The sequence below is a fragment of the Nothoprocta perdicaria genome, unplaced genomic scaffold, assembly GCF_003342845.1.
Source record: "Nothoprocta perdicaria isolate Ctin4 unplaced genomic scaffold, notPer1 scaffold_92, whole genome shotgun sequence".
Taxonomy (NCBI): domain Eukaryota; kingdom Metazoa; phylum Chordata; class Aves; order Tinamiformes; family Tinamidae; genus Nothoprocta; species Nothoprocta perdicaria.
Genome location: NW_020456221.1, coordinates 2,628,113 through 2,643,610, shown reverse-complemented (window position 1 = coordinate 2,643,610; position 15,498 = coordinate 2,628,113). Strand labels below are relative to the sequence as shown.

Sequence of the window (15,498 nt, the reverse complement as noted above, 5' to 3'; positions counted from 1 at the left end):
AATTTTGACCTGGCTCTGAACTGTAGCAATCAGTAAGTTGAAGAGTTGTTATTCTTTTGCAAAAGGAATTCAAATGCCTTACATAGCCAATATATATATAATATATATATGTATGTATATACATATACATAGAAACACACACATTAATTTGTCAATTGCTTCATCTTCCCATGCTTCTTTCAAAGTCTGAATTAGTTACATACTGTTTATCAAATCCTTATGTTCAGCCAGGGTCTTTGCAGGATCCAGCCAGTACTGCAAGAGAGAATTATGGAAATCAGTCACTTAACGTTGAAAATCAGCACAGAGTAATTTCAATGATGTATTCATTCATATATTTTTTTTCTCTCACAAACATAAAACAAGCGAGATGATTTATTTTCTCAGCAGAATACAGTGTCTTTGCCAGGATTACATTAACACATAGGTTGACAGTCTATCTGCATGAGACACTTCTGTCTGCTAATGATAGACGCGCACCAGCAGAGACCTTTCTGATCAGAGAAACATTGTCTGTATAAGTGTAATGTCTCCTGAGTTCTCTGAGGGAACAGGTCTTTCTAAAAGCAAATACACTTGGTAGAAGATACCACATATTAGTCTTGTGACGAGTTGACCCAATACAGGATTTATATAGTACACTGCTATACAACCTTGCTATTTTATTTCTGAGAGATTACCTTAAGCAGGCTATCTCTGAATTAGCAATAAAGCATGCAGTACAAGACCCATAAGAAAAGAATGAAGAGACTCCGTTGCCCCATAGCAAAAAAACAAAAGCAACAACTCATGTAAGAAAATGATCATCTTTTGTTTCTGCTGAGTACAAGAAATTGAACTCCTGAGTAGGAAGAAACTGGCCTAACCAGAAGCAAAGAAAAAACTGTTTTTAGTTTTAGCCAAGTTTTCTAACAACAGAGGAAGGACGCATGGGCAAATAGCATCCAGTGAGAAAGGGTCTCCTTCCCTGACAGGCTTGAAGAGCTGGCTGGAAAACGTGCCAGAGCTGAGCGAGGTACTTGGTGTGCTGCCATGGCATGAGCTGCCATGAGGGCTCCTGCCTCGTTTGATCAACAGAGCAGAGAAAATCCACTGTATATTTTCATATTACTCTGATCCTTCACTATCAAGCTTGTAATAAAAGCCATTTTGAATGTTACTACTAAGCACAGTTCTGCTGCATCCAGATTAGCAGGATACTGGATACTTCTCACAATGGCTACACTGAACACCAACATGATGCAGAACCTGTTCTCACAACCACCACATTAGATTATTTTTGTCACCTTGTCTACCATCATCAGAAAAAAAAAAGTGTGGGGCTGCTGCCAAAGCCATTCTTGTCTTTATTCTGTCCTCTGCATGCATAAGTTTGCATGTCATGCAAAAGTCATATGCAGTTTTTTTCAGACCAGTGAAGAATGGCATGCATTCCTAAAACACAGGAAGGAAAAAGGCTGCACAACACTGATTCTGGAAAGTGATTCTTGAGGAAGCCTGAATTTACTCCCCATATTGTCCCCCACTTTAACCAAGGAACTATGCAGATCAACAAATGAAGAAGCTCCGTAGTGCCTTCTAAGCTAACCCCAAAAGGAACAAGACTAGACTGATCAGTCAACAACCTTCCACTTCTAGGCAGAGAACATCTCCAGAGCAAAGAATTTCACTACTAATGAGTAACACAGAGAATAGAGTCTAGAAAACACTCAAAGGAAAAAATCACACAATTTAGTGAAGAACTGGGTGTTAACAACTCCCACGATTCTGACAAAACATCAAAACCATTTCCTATAAGCTGCAGCTCCACGTGCACTATAACCAGCTATATGCCTTGCTCTGGTCTAGCTAAGTGGCATTGGCATTTCACACCCAGGAATATTCGTTGAGCACTGACATAAACTAAGATTACCAGAATTATCATCCGTCAATTCAGTGAACTGCATTTTAAAACAAAAAATAATTAAGATGGCACCTCATACATGAGGAAAACTTTATACTTGCCTCTTCACGTTCTCATGAGTCAAATATGACAGTTTCACAAGGATACAGAATGATTGTAAGATGTCAAATTCGCTAAAGAAAAAAGATATTCCATCTGTATTTGTTTTGAATACATTTGAACCCCAACACAGAGTGGGAAGAAAAACTTGTCACACTTGTTCAAACAACCTCTTAGAACTCCTTATCAGCAATAATCTAAGCTAGCACAGTAAGTCAATAAAATAATTTCAAAGTCAACAGTTAAGAAAAGGGCAAAACTTACACTAAAATGCAAGTTCTAATCTCAGAACTCTTTCGAAAACTGGCATCACAGTGTGAAAAATACCCTGCTAAGCTAGTTTTCTTTTATCAACAGCTTTGGGTTATATTGCAAGAAATCAAAACTACGCTTTTTCAAGATCAGAACAAAATTGGTAAAAGAAAATGAATCAGTCTTTAAAGCAAATATGATTTTCAGTAACTGAACTGAAATAGGCTTCAAAAGTGGATGTGCACTGCTTAGTGTTTATAGTCCTCTTTGTTTTTTTACTTTTTGATGTAGAAACAAATTAATTATATCTCAAAAACTGATGCTGGAGTATCGTCATTCGAATTGCCAAGCCAAGCAATGGAGATTTTCGGTCATCTCTGTAACCTGAATTGTGTTGCCTTTTGCATCCCTGCAATGCATTGGCCTTGATGGGATAAAACAGATTGCAGCCATGTAAGTAAATGCCGTATCATCACATACATAAACAATGCAAACACATTCAAGTTAAAAGTCATAATTTTCCTATTTCCTAGTTAAGCAGTACTTGACTTTACAACGTAAAATATATTCCTTGTACAGTCTTTGTAGTGCAACTTCCAAGGCAGAGGAAGGACAAAACGCAGAAGGAAAATTCAAAATTCAGATCCAGAGAGAATTTGAAAAGAAGAAAGGGAACACATCTAGTTATTCCTATTGCTAAGCATTTCTTTTCCTTCCCCTAGACTTGAGGAATTCTAACCTCTCACCACCGTAAAACAGATTGTTTCTACTTGTACAGGAAAAATCCAGTGTCAGCTGGCAGTAGGAAAACGCTCCTGTGAGGGTACCACGGCCCTCTAAATTCATGTGCTGTGTAGGTGAAGGTAAACAGTTCAGCTCAGACTGGTTTGCAGCTGGGATATTGAAAAAGGGGGAGGGTGCAGGTATCCAGACTGTTCTGTCACCTCCCTGGTTAAGAACTTAGTGCTGCGGCAGTGCCACAAACCCACGCTTAAAATCACCGTGCAGCAATTTATTATTGCAAAGGCTGCCAAAATTCTCCTGAAGAATGCAGGGGGTGAGGGGAGGAAAAGGTGTTTCCTAACACATTATTTGTAAGTCAAGGATAGGTGGCGTTTCACAGAGCAGGGAAAGGCATTCCTCAAGCCTGTGCTGCACAATGCCTATGAGAACTTATGCAATGCCATGAGCCCCTGCAGTTCGGCCACACAGGCATACCTATGCACGAGGATGGTATACATATCAAATGTCTGCGTATGCATGTAAATAACGTTGGATAAACTCACAGTTAACTCGCCTGTTAAATCAATGAAGAGGAAGAAAACACAAAAACAGTCTCTCCAACTAATCCAATACACTTGCACAGTAGGATGACAACAAACTAAGCATTTACGGGTGCCAAAGGATGAGACATGTGGTTTCATTCTTATTTTTAAGCTATTTGACAATCAACTTGCCACTCATCAGTGATTTCCCACCTACATCTCTCCTGTGCAGATAGCAAGTTGACTAACAAGCAATGCACTGCCACTGCAAAGCATCTACCCTGCCAAATGCAGGTGCTAATGTATTGCATTTTAAGAATAGGCGGGCTCTACTGTCATACCTAATGTCTTGCTTTTACAAATGTGCCTCCAGTACGAAGATACTAAACAGACAAAGCTGTGAAAGGGCTATGCATTATTTTATAATCAGCCCTTTAAATGAGGGCAGATACTGTCTATCAACTTCATTCTTTGAATCTGTATAGGGTCAAATCTAGGTCAAATTCCATGAACCTAATTGAAACAAAATATTAACTAGGTTGAAATGTTTGCTATGGTATCAGTCATGAAGTGTCTGGTGGAGGTAAACCTATCAATTTTGAACTAAAAGCCAGGGTATCTCAATCAGATTCTTACAAAGTTGTACCTGTCACCTCACACATGCCAATTTTTGTTCATTTTTCCAACAGAAATCATAACACTTGAGATATTATCGAGAATTATTCAAATATAATCTGAAATTATTAAGAGTTTTCCATAATTTCAGCTAACAGTAGCTATAAAAATTATTACTTCTGCTTTTTTACAAATGTTAAATGCAAACTCTCTAAATCTTCTAAGCTGAAGACCCAGGTAACTTTGTTGATAACTCTGAAAGTTGCTGCTGCAAAAATACCTTTTAAAAAATGCCCTTTTTTTTTCTTCAGTTAAGTTGTATGCCATTCATTCGATCGTCTCCTTTTCTGTCATCTACCGATTTGGTGTAATAACCTGTCAAACTGAACATGCTGCAATATGTTTATTAACAATGTAGGGTGCATCAAGAAACACACTTTATGTACAGGAGCCCACGCTTCCCTTTGCCAGCACTGACCTGATTGCAGCAGGGCACCTCACAGCAGACAGCTCCCTTCACAAGAAGCCAATACCTGCCCCTCTCCTCTTCCCTCCTCACTTTCCCTGGGCTATGCCGCTGTAAAACGCAGTGCCAAGGGCTACCTTGAACACGCTGTTCTATCACACCCATATGCTCAGAACAGAAGTTCCACACAACAGAGAGGGAAACACCCAAATCAAGAACCATTGCAAACCAATCTGCACACAGGAACAAGCTCACGTTAGCTCCCCATCTTGGAGCAGCACGGACATGTCAGCACGGCACCGCACCTGGACTAACTGAGGCAAGGAAAACCGGCTTAGACAAACTGCTGAATTTACAAGGTGATACTGCTATCTGCTGCGTTCGCGCTCCTGAGCTCTTATCACTATGCTGTCCACTGTGAATTCAACATCTCAGGCTAGCATTATAGCGGAGCAGTAAAGGTGGATGTATGCATCACAACCTGCAGCACAATACAGAAATGCCTAAGACTGTAAAACAGAGCCAGATTTCTACAAGTGAAAAACCAATTACTATCAAAGTATCTTCAAAATGCTTTTGCTGATCTGGCTTTCCGCAATAATCCCAAAGTCTTTTATTTAAGAGAAGCTCTAAAAGCATGATTTTTCCAGCACGCTTTTGTGATTTAAGCAAAGCAATGCCTCTAGGGTATAAAAGTGCCCCTTGTCTCATCAAATTCTGCTCAGCTTTTCAGGAGATACAGTCTGTTATAATTCCCGTTTCTACTCTCTCTTTTGTATGCCACAAGAAGACAGTGGCATCCTGCCAAAATAATAATTTGCACAGCTCTCCTGAGGCCCACTGGCAACACAGGAGCAGTAGCAGCAGTTAGTGGAGCGGTAGGAAGGTAGGAACCAGAAGCGAGATCAGCAGGGGACTGTGTGAACCTCCTGACACTGACTTACCTTGCATTTGGTCCCTCCTCCACTGAAGCTGAGGGAGGCTCTGCCCTCCCCATCACTAAAGCAGTGACAAAGAAAAAGGCAGGAGGGACTTTCCTAAGCTGTTTTCAGCTTCTGCAGAACAAATTCAGGCAACTAGGTCTTGCCTGGAAGCACTGTACTGAGCACTGTGTACCACTTTGCTGACAGGTGAGGCAGAAGACAAAAAGCCCTGGTCAGTCAGGACCCAGCTGACCGTCCACATTGGAAGAACAGCATCTGCTCTGGGCTTCGTGGGATGGAAGTGCCAGCAGTCTGTGCAGCTGTGCAGAGGGCTTAAGGAAGGGCTGATGGCAAGGCACAGCATGGTACAGTTCCAGGTAACACTGTTTTTCGTTTAAACTAACTTTACCCCAAAAAAGTACTATGCTGTGTCAAGAGAGCACTGCGTAGTTTGTTAAACAAAGCACTCAAAGGGTAGGAAACACTACTGCTACCTTAATAACTTTAGCTCAACCTGCCTATTGATATTCATATAGTTTCAAAGCATAAGATCCAAATATTTTTGTTTTTCCTTAGGATTTCTGTCTCAGAGCACAAGAGAGACAACAGCTTAAGCACTTCATTTGAAAGGGTCAATTTAGCAATTCATTACTTTCAGTAATGGATTTCAAGTACTGGATTTTGCAAAATAAGTATCATGAAAAGTTTGGGTTGTTGTCAAGGAATTCATGTAGCGTGATCAAATTACTACCCTACTACACAGAATCCTCCAGTTTATGCTTTATCCTCCCGTCCATGGTCACCTCATTTTTCTTGCTCTGTTTGTCTCTTCGCTTCATCTACAAGTTCTCTCACATTTGATAGTTTGTTAACTTTTCATGAAGAGAGCACTTTACTGTTACATATTCATATATGACATAGCTAAGTGTAACTCTGTTCCCTGATTAGACCCGAAGTACTAGAACAATTACGATATCACCTGCATAAAAAGTAGCACACATTAAAGTTCACTAGCACAAGTGCAGAAACATGTAAAAGTAATGGGAAGAAGTGCTTTCAAACCTTTAATTAAAAAAATCCTTTTGTGTCTGTGTTGTCCTCTTTAAAATACACAGTTTTGTCCAATCTGTTTATTCATCATTCAGTTAAATACATAACAGCAAAAATAACCTGACGAATTAAATAGTAAAACATTAATAGGTCACCAATTCTCCAGACACATTTTTCTCTTTGATACTGAATCAGGTGAAGAGTTTTAAAACTAATTAGCCAGGTAACCTTTTTTTCCTTCCCTTTGGAAATTTGTTCCAGCCAATTCAAAATACACCCAATCCAAATCTCAGAGATGTGAGTATCCTGTCAGTCCTATTTTGTCAATAATATCATGTAAGCCAAATCTGCTGGTCTATTAGCAGCATACATCCTAAAATGTCCCTTTACATGTCAAATCTTTCAATGTCATTTTCTCTTGCTTTCATCATGCTGATTAAACCCTTTGCTACGTATTGTGTACACCTCTAGAATTTATCTTTACAGAAAGAAAAGGAAACAATTTTGAGAGCCAAAAATAGCTACCTGTTTTTCATTCACCATTTCCTTGAGAAATAAAAAATGCTGTTTTCAGTAGCCTAGTTTACAGTTCATAGCTGAATCTGACTTTCATCTTTCATATCATGAAACTCAAAAAGCCTGAAGCTTTATCAATGAACTGAATTTATAAATGTTGAGACTACAGCACAGAAACAAATACTCATTATCATTCACAGATAAAATGTGACATCTCTTAAGGTTAGGGTGTTGTGCCTATTACCGAAATATATTTGACTTTAAAAGCAGTTTGACATAATTTACTCAGAGGCTGGACAATATTCCTTTCATAAAAGGAAGGTAATACGAAGATCACCTTATAATGTGATACCTTCACAGCACTGGTCCCCTTACTGAGCACTCCCAGCTCCTTCTCTCTACCTGCAGTGATGCGTCATGAGCCGTTTTGAGAAGGTTTTTGCCTACAGCTGCCCAATCTTTTTGGGCCCTAAAATGACTCAAACTAATTTCAATGTCTTGCCCAGTTAAGACTGTAATCTCCTGGTGGAAAAGGCCTCCACAGGCAGAGAGGCCCTGTTGATTTTTCATGGTATCAGCTTAAGGACACAATACCACTTCAAGCAGAGCCAAAGGTCATCATCAATATCCTGACTTCTGGGATTCGGAGTAAACGAGAAGTCACCACATCACACCCTACAACACAACGCATCCTGACAGCCACAGGCTTCCTTCAAAGCAGCAGCTACACTCTCATACAACAGATCAGCAAGTGGTCCAAGTAAATTGGCTTTTGACACATTTGGGAACACTGCTTTTATGATATTCTGGGCCCAGCCAAAACAGGACTAAGTTACAATGGTTTCATTCAAAGAGAATTCATGGTCAGGAAAGCATCGCGTGCTAAGCACCAAGTTCAAGACAAAACATTAAATTGAAAAAAATTTAACTCTGCTTTGACATTTTTTTACTTGCTATATTTATAACATATTATTTTCAACAGCTATGCTGAATTTGGGATTTGATTCTTCTCCTGCCTAAAACACTGATGACCATTCCAAGATTTTAAAGCAAGTAAGCACAAGCAAATTTTTACTGGAAAACTGTTTCAGGGAATAGTTAGTGAAAGTATAACAAATTAATGCTATATAGGCAAAGGTCGAAACAGGGTAAATTTTGCAGATGGAAAAGCCAATCTAGTGTGTCTCTTACTCACCGTTTGATGACTTCGGTCACAGTAGCGTAGTCCAAAGTAATCTATCTCCACTAAGTTTAAGTGACGAAATACGTAGCCCAGGACAACAGACCCTTTCGTTGACTTCTGTGGGAAAGAATTTAGAGAGTCTTTTCACAAAGATGCTCTGCCTTTGTCAGCTACGTTCAGTGGCATTCATGCGTTCAGTTAGCTTTGTCCAAAGGACGAGGCAGTTCCCACTGCCTTAATCCAAAACTTCAGCTATGTGCATAAGAAAATATTTTGTCCCGATATCTCTTTAATCAGTCATTCTGTAAATATTGTTAGGTAGTTAGCAGGCAGATAGATCCAAAAGAAAACACTTAAGAGCACTTGCATACATACAGCATGAGTTAACCTAGCCATTTTCTAGCAAGTTTCTTTTCTCTGATCAACGTCCTAATCCCCATGACATATCTCAATGCTGAAATCATACTCTTCCTTCAAGCATGGGCCTGTCACTCAAACACTGACACTGAAGATGAAAAGTCTTGTCCTTAAGACATACATTATGAATCATTAGCTACAACATTATTACTCTTGCTGAAGGAGGCTGAGGTTTTTTTGTTTTCGTTGCAAATGGTTCTGGTAACAGAAGTGAGAGAAACCCAACACCCTGAACCAAACAAGCTCAAAGCATTCTCAAATACTACTGCATTCAGGGTCTACTCCAGTATTTGCAAACAATGCAGGGGACAGTATTACAAAGTTGTACTGTGACAATGTGTTATAAATAAAATGCCTACTACCACCTGAAGGCCTCTTTTTTACTGGCTTGCCTGGTAGCCAGCAACAAACTCACTAGGTACACTGAGAATAATTACACAGAATGATCCCTCTTCAGAATCAATTAAAGCCTTTTATTATTGTAATCTTAAATTACACAGAAAAAAATATGTAAATAAAGCATAATGGCATTTTTATTAACTACTTTACATATACATATATACAAGAGCTCTAGATACCAGTGCAAGTCAGCAGTTCAACACTTATCCTGCATATGCAAAAAATTATTCATAAGCAGCTTGTATAAACAGTGACAGGACAGTGAATAGTGCACATGCACAACCTGTGTCCCCAGGTACCATTTTAAAAGGGATTTAGACAACCAATTCACATCGGCTCTCATCCTCATTATAGTAAAAAGGTAAGAGAAATGAAAAAAAGTTGAGGTTGAGAGATATTCCACGTGGTTTGCTGTTTAATCTGGTAGGAAAAATTATGAACCTCAAAAGCAGAATGGCAGAATATATTGGTATTAGATTTACTTAATTTAGCTGTGCTAGTACTGTATCAGTCAAACACTGCCTGTACAGAGTGGAGTGCGGAGCAGAAAAATTTGGGCAGGGTTTGTACCCAGTCACCAAGGTAGGGTCCATACAACTGCTTCAGATGACCAATCTTGCACTACCCAAGCAGTGGCAAGATAAACATCTTGGTAGGCTGGGAGTTTTCTATTCATGCTATTCCACTAATTTAACATATGTTTGCTTAAACAGGAGCAGCTCTTGAAAGGGTCTCAGTATGGGAAATCTAATGCCATCATATAGGCTATTTACACTGAACAGTTACGCCAATTCAAGATAAGAGAACAAAGCAACTGGAATTACATATTTCTTCAGCATGTACATGCAGACTTGACAATCAATCACATAATAGAAAGAAAAAATAAATAAACAAAGGGAGGAAAACATGATTACGGTTAGCAGAAATTCACTAAAATTTCAATTCAGTATTTTAGATAGAGTAGAGAAGTACAATGGCCTTATCTTAATTCTCAGTAGAAATTGAACTTGAGTTGTTAAAACAGCACAAGACAAGATTTAGCCCTTTTTAGCTATTAAGTGACAGGAGCAAAAAACAACACAGAAACAAAACAAAACACATCTCAAAAAACAAGACGGGTTAAATTACAGGACAGGAAGAGTACAAGAGCAGTAACCACACTACCTCATTTTCTATAAATTGTTTTTCAAAGAAACAGGAGAGATATCTACCTAACAGAAAAGCACAGAGTAATCCTCATTAAGACTGCCAACTGCCTTCAGCAGTGGAGGTGACTGTTGTCACCATGAGTGGAACAGTTACAGACGTACTTTGGGCACACAGGACTTCATTTGTGTCCTTTAGTAAAAGCACTAAACCACAAAGCAGCCCTCACTCCACAGGTCTTGTGGTAAGGCCTTGGGTATAAATTACTGCAACATTTTAAACTGGGTAGTAAATACCCAGAAGAAGAAGAAAATTGCAGATGGAAGGAAATTCACAATCAGCTTTTCAGAGCCGTGGGGTTTTGAAAGGGTTAGTAAAGCCTTTCCAGAAGGCACAATCAGAGCTGTCTGCAAGATTGCCCACGGAGGTAAACTGGGCAGCACCTTCTGAAGGCATGCGGAAGCTCTGTGGTTGGCTACGTCTACACTTTTTCAATGAGCTGGTCACTCCTTTTGTTTGGCAAGTAAAACGATTCGTACCACAATCAGTTTTATTAGTAGGAAGAAGCAAACTGTTTTCCATTCAACTGTGTACCCTCCCGGAAACCATCGAAGATACTAGACTAAAATAAAATATAAAGTCCTACAGAGTTTAACTGATATCACACCACCAGTTTGGGATTCAGCTAACCTGGCCAGCATTTTTCATTTTCAGTCAGCTGCAGTGGGCTCAAAGTAAATGAAGAGTTTTTTGTTTCAAGAAAAGCTTCCCCCCCTTGAGGTTAAATCTAGCATGATCCCTAAGAAATGAGCACATTTTATCCCTGGCTTGGTGGAAACCAAGCTAGCGCGCGCGCACTCTCGCGCTCTCTCTCTCTCTCTCTCTCTCTCTCTCTCTCTCTCTCTCTCTCTTTTTCCTTTCAGACATAAATGCTAACAATGCCTAAAAGATTTTCTCCAATTTACACTTCTACTGTTCAGCTGCACGAGGAACTACTTTATTTCCTTAACATAGCCCAATCAATGTTTCTGCCTCTGAAGTTCCTGCACGAACAAGTGATCCAGCATTGGCCAAGAGAAAACACAAAAACATCTTTCTTACTGCCCTGAGATGATCGGTTATCATGCTATGGCTGGCTATCCTCAGCTGTAACACGGTGAATGGAATTGCCTCCGTAATGCTCCTCACCAAGGTCACCATAATGCTCAGTGATCCCTGCAGGTCCCCTGGGCACTGGGGCTCCGCTAGGGAGCTGACAAGGTGGGGCTGTTGGCTGTCCCTCAGTTACCGTAACTTATTTCACCCTGGATATCATTGTCTTCAAAGGAAAATTCTCCAGGCTCATGTCAGAGCCCTGTTGAAACCAGGGCAGTTCCATTTTCCATCAGTAAGTTCTCAGTTTAAAACAGATGATTTCAGGGTTTCATGCAATAAATTGGCTCTTCAGTTGGAGTCAGGAAGGCTATTCTGCTGACCAACCTGAAGAGACTATTATCAGTCCTGAAACACACTTTTAATTGCATTAGGAAAAAGTTCTCTTCAAATTCAGAAGTGATATTATTTTTACGAATAAAATTATATTATAATTCACCAAAGCTGCAGAGCGAAACTATCAAAGAACATTAACAAAATTAATTCACAGCATACAGCACTGCAAAAATTATATAATCTGCCTTGAATTAATTAAACTCAGACTTGCTCTAGGTTTGCATTCTTAGGGGCATGGCCTGGTACAGTAAGTTATTTGAAAATAGCATTGGCAATGCTTTTAAGAGAGAACAAAGAATTGTTCAAATGAGTCATAACATCTTGCTTTACATGCTAGCACCATGGCTCCATAAACCAGTAAGGCAGGTTTCTACTAGCTAAGGAAAACAACAGCCAGAATTGTCAGGACAGATTTGATTGTATTTCTTTAATCAAAAAGAAATCGCTCTTTTAAAAATGCTATAGTACAATATTTTTTCCAAACTCTGTCACAGCCTAAAAGATGCCAAGGAAGATGCAAATGAAATCATGAACCGTGCTTAAAAACACATAACTGAACACTCTGGTTCAGCAGAGCTGCAATCTTCTTGTACACCTGCCTTTCTTGCTCGCCGCTGCTGAGAAAGGAACTTCACTAAGTTCACTAGAACATGGGAGGTCATTTGACACCATTTTGACAGCAAGTTAATTTTGACACTAAAGTCATTTTGACACCAAGTTACCCACGAGGCAGCAGTGCCCTCGTGGCCAAGAAGGCCCATGGGATCCTGGCTGCATCAGGAGGATGTTGGCAGCAGGTCAAGGGAGGTGATCCTGCCCCTCTGCTCAGCTCTGGGGAGGCCGCACCCGGAGTATTGGGGGCAGTTCTGGGCTCCCCAGGACAAGAGGCACGTGGAGCTTCTAGAGAGGGTCCAAGAGAGAGCAACAAAGATGATTAAGGGACTGGAGCATCTCTCGTATGAGGAGAGACTGAGTGAGCTGGGCCTGTTCAGCTCGGAGAAGGGAAGGCTGAGAGGGGATCTGATTAACATGTGTAAGTTTGTGAAGGGAGAATGCAGGGAGGAAGGGGACAAGCTCTTCTCAGTGGTGGCCAGCGACAGGACAAGGGCAGTGGGTATAAGTTGAAACACAGGCAGTTCCATCTCCACGTGAGGAAGAACTTCTTTCCTGTGAGGGTGACAGAGCCCTGGCACAGGCTGTCCAGGGAGGCTGTGGAGTCTCCCTCTCTGGAGATCTTCCAAACCCGCCTGGATGCCACCTTGTGCCCCTGCTCTGGGTGTCCCTGCTTGAGCGGGAAGGTTGGACTAGATGATCTCTAGAGGTCCCTTCCAACCTTGAACATTCTGTGATTCTGTGATGTCAAGGAGGAGGCTACGGGGGAAGACAGGGCTGTGCTTGAGAGTCTGGAGTGTCCACCTCAACCCTCAGATGGTCCTGTCTCGTGTATGTCAGGGGCTGCATGGTTAGCAAGCCCTTGAGCTGGATGTGTGCTCAATCCTCCAACAGTCTACATGCTACACGGCAGCCTGTGTCCATCCAGGGAGCAGGAAGAGCTCCTACATGTCAGAGCTGTGAGAGCTGTTGGAGCACAGAGGGTCTCAAAAATGGGCAAAGTCCCGTTTTTACTGCTTATGCACAGGGAAGACAGCTCCGGGCATGCCCATCGCAACAACTGCACATGCACCAACCGGGCCAACAGCATCCGAGTGCTCAGACCAACACCTCCAAACAGCACCATTTTCTCATGGTTTTCGGAGATTCAATTGCCAGATTTTGCCTTAGAATTACTAGGCACAGATAATAATTTTGTAGAAAAGCCCTGCACAGAGTCACAAAGCTAAGGACAAGGACTGCTATCGGTTCCTCCCATCCCTGGCAGATCTGTAACAGAAACAAGGACCTCCTCAGAGCACCATCTCACTGCACCCTCATGCCGTTCTTCTGAAGAGCCTCCGCTGCCTCATCTCAAGTTCAGAAAAGACCAAATACCACCATGACAAGTTTTAATCTCCTTCTAGCTCTCGGAGTAGCACGACTCAGGGTTCTAGCATCCACGTTCCTGGAGGTCTCTACCACCGCTGAGCATGCACCTCTTTTCCCCGGAGGCAAAAAATCAGCCGGGCCTCAATTTGCCCAACACATGTTTAAACAGAGAAGATCTTTAAATTAACAATGTTTAATATTTACCAATATTCATCTGCACAAACAGCTTGACCTTAATTTGCAGAATGCATGTCCAAACAGAGAGGAATTAAAATTAATGTAATTTTATATGTGCAGACATTCCCCAGTACAATTGCGTAAGAGAAGTAAATACTTTCAGAACTGCAGATTTAACACAAGCAAATGAAATACCACATTCTGCACTAAGTACACATCATACAAACATACGCACCAAATTGTTCAAATTCATCTCTTTCCTTCTCCTTTCAGTGACAGGTCAACCCGTTTTCAATTCCTTTTTCTTTTCCCATCACAGAGGACTCTTTACACATTTGTAAACACACAAATTTCTCCACTTCTGTTTCTGAGAAGAACTCTACATTGCAGCAGCTCTACTTGCTGGAATGGTATGTAAGATACTGATTTTTCAAGTGACATACATGAAAACACACACTAATGTGTTGTTTTGCTTTTACTAACATGAGTGACACTAACTCATTCTGATTAGAAAACACTATTCTAGAAGCATGTCTGGAAGTGCATCTAATTTGTCTGCTTTGGAAATTACTGTACCACCTTAATTTTTAAGTAGCTTTCAAAACCTGTTTTGAGAAGAATTCCTTAACAGAGGGTGAAATTCTAGTGACTTGGATCTTCAAATACTCAAACTTCTTCTCTTGTAACTACTAGCTAGACTGCACTTGAGGCTTAATCACAGATAGATGTAAAGATCTTGATTCCTAGAAGTGCTAAAAAAAAAAAAAAGAAAAAAAAACTCAAAAAAGGCCCCTAAAAAATCAGTGTGCTTCTTTCTGGGTAGATAAGGATTATCACATGGCATATAAATACAAACATATATTCCTTACTATCTTTATCATGAATACTAAAAAGAAAAAGGGTTTTCTTAAGTGTCCAGAAGCCCTGTAATTTTGTTTTGATTACTCTTGCATTCAGTAAATAAACCCTAGAGCTGCCAAAGGATGCAGTACATAAGTGTTGTGAAAACTGCTCAAAATTACATACCTCACTGTCAGAGCAAAATGAAAAATTACATACTTCACTGCCACAATACCCGAAAAAGACGACTGGCTACATTCACTTGCTATAGTAATGCAATCTACAGATGGGCACACACACACTATAATGAGAAATGCCTGAAGCAGAAGTCAAAGTCCGATGAAGATGACACAGATATTAGATGCCATTAAAGCAACTACATAATTAAAGAACAGTAGATTTCAGAAATGTAATTAATATTTAATAATGCATTAAAATTGATCCTTCATCAGTCATAAAAATATCTCATAAGGTGACAGCAACTAGTTCATGTGGAGGAATTCACGTTATATCTTTTACTACAAAGCATTTATCGAACTATGCACTAACATAGCACATAGCTTGTTAGCAGCTTGCTAGCATCTAGATTTAATCACATGGCAGCTAAGTTTTGCTACCTACAATAAATTTCAGCTTTTCACAGAAAACAGCTAGGCTGAACAGGGCCGTATCAACAGTTACTTCTGTGACAAACATATACTTTGGCTATTTCCTACACAACAGAGAAGAACATAATCATAACGAAATTCAAAAACAAAGGACATAACCACATATCA

At 40.3% G+C, this 15,498-nt stretch overlaps 1 protein-coding gene across 2 annotated transcripts in view; it reads right to left on the bottom strand.

Annotated features, from left to right (window-relative positions):
* Window positions 1-15,498, bottom strand: part of EPB41L4A (erythrocyte membrane protein band 4.1 like 4A) — a 123,197-nt gene that overhangs the window by 67,846 nt on the left and 39,853 nt on the right. For both annotated transcript variants that reach the window (XM_026052839.1, XM_026052840.1), the window contains exons 2-3: window positions 8,285-8,389; window positions 204-255 (exon numbers count right to left, since the gene is read on the bottom strand). In XM_026052839.1, coding sequence (XP_025908624.1) covers window positions 204-255; window positions 8,285-8,389 — 157 coding nt within the window. The remainder of the gene's footprint in view (window positions 1-203; window positions 256-8,284; window positions 8,390-15,498) is intronic.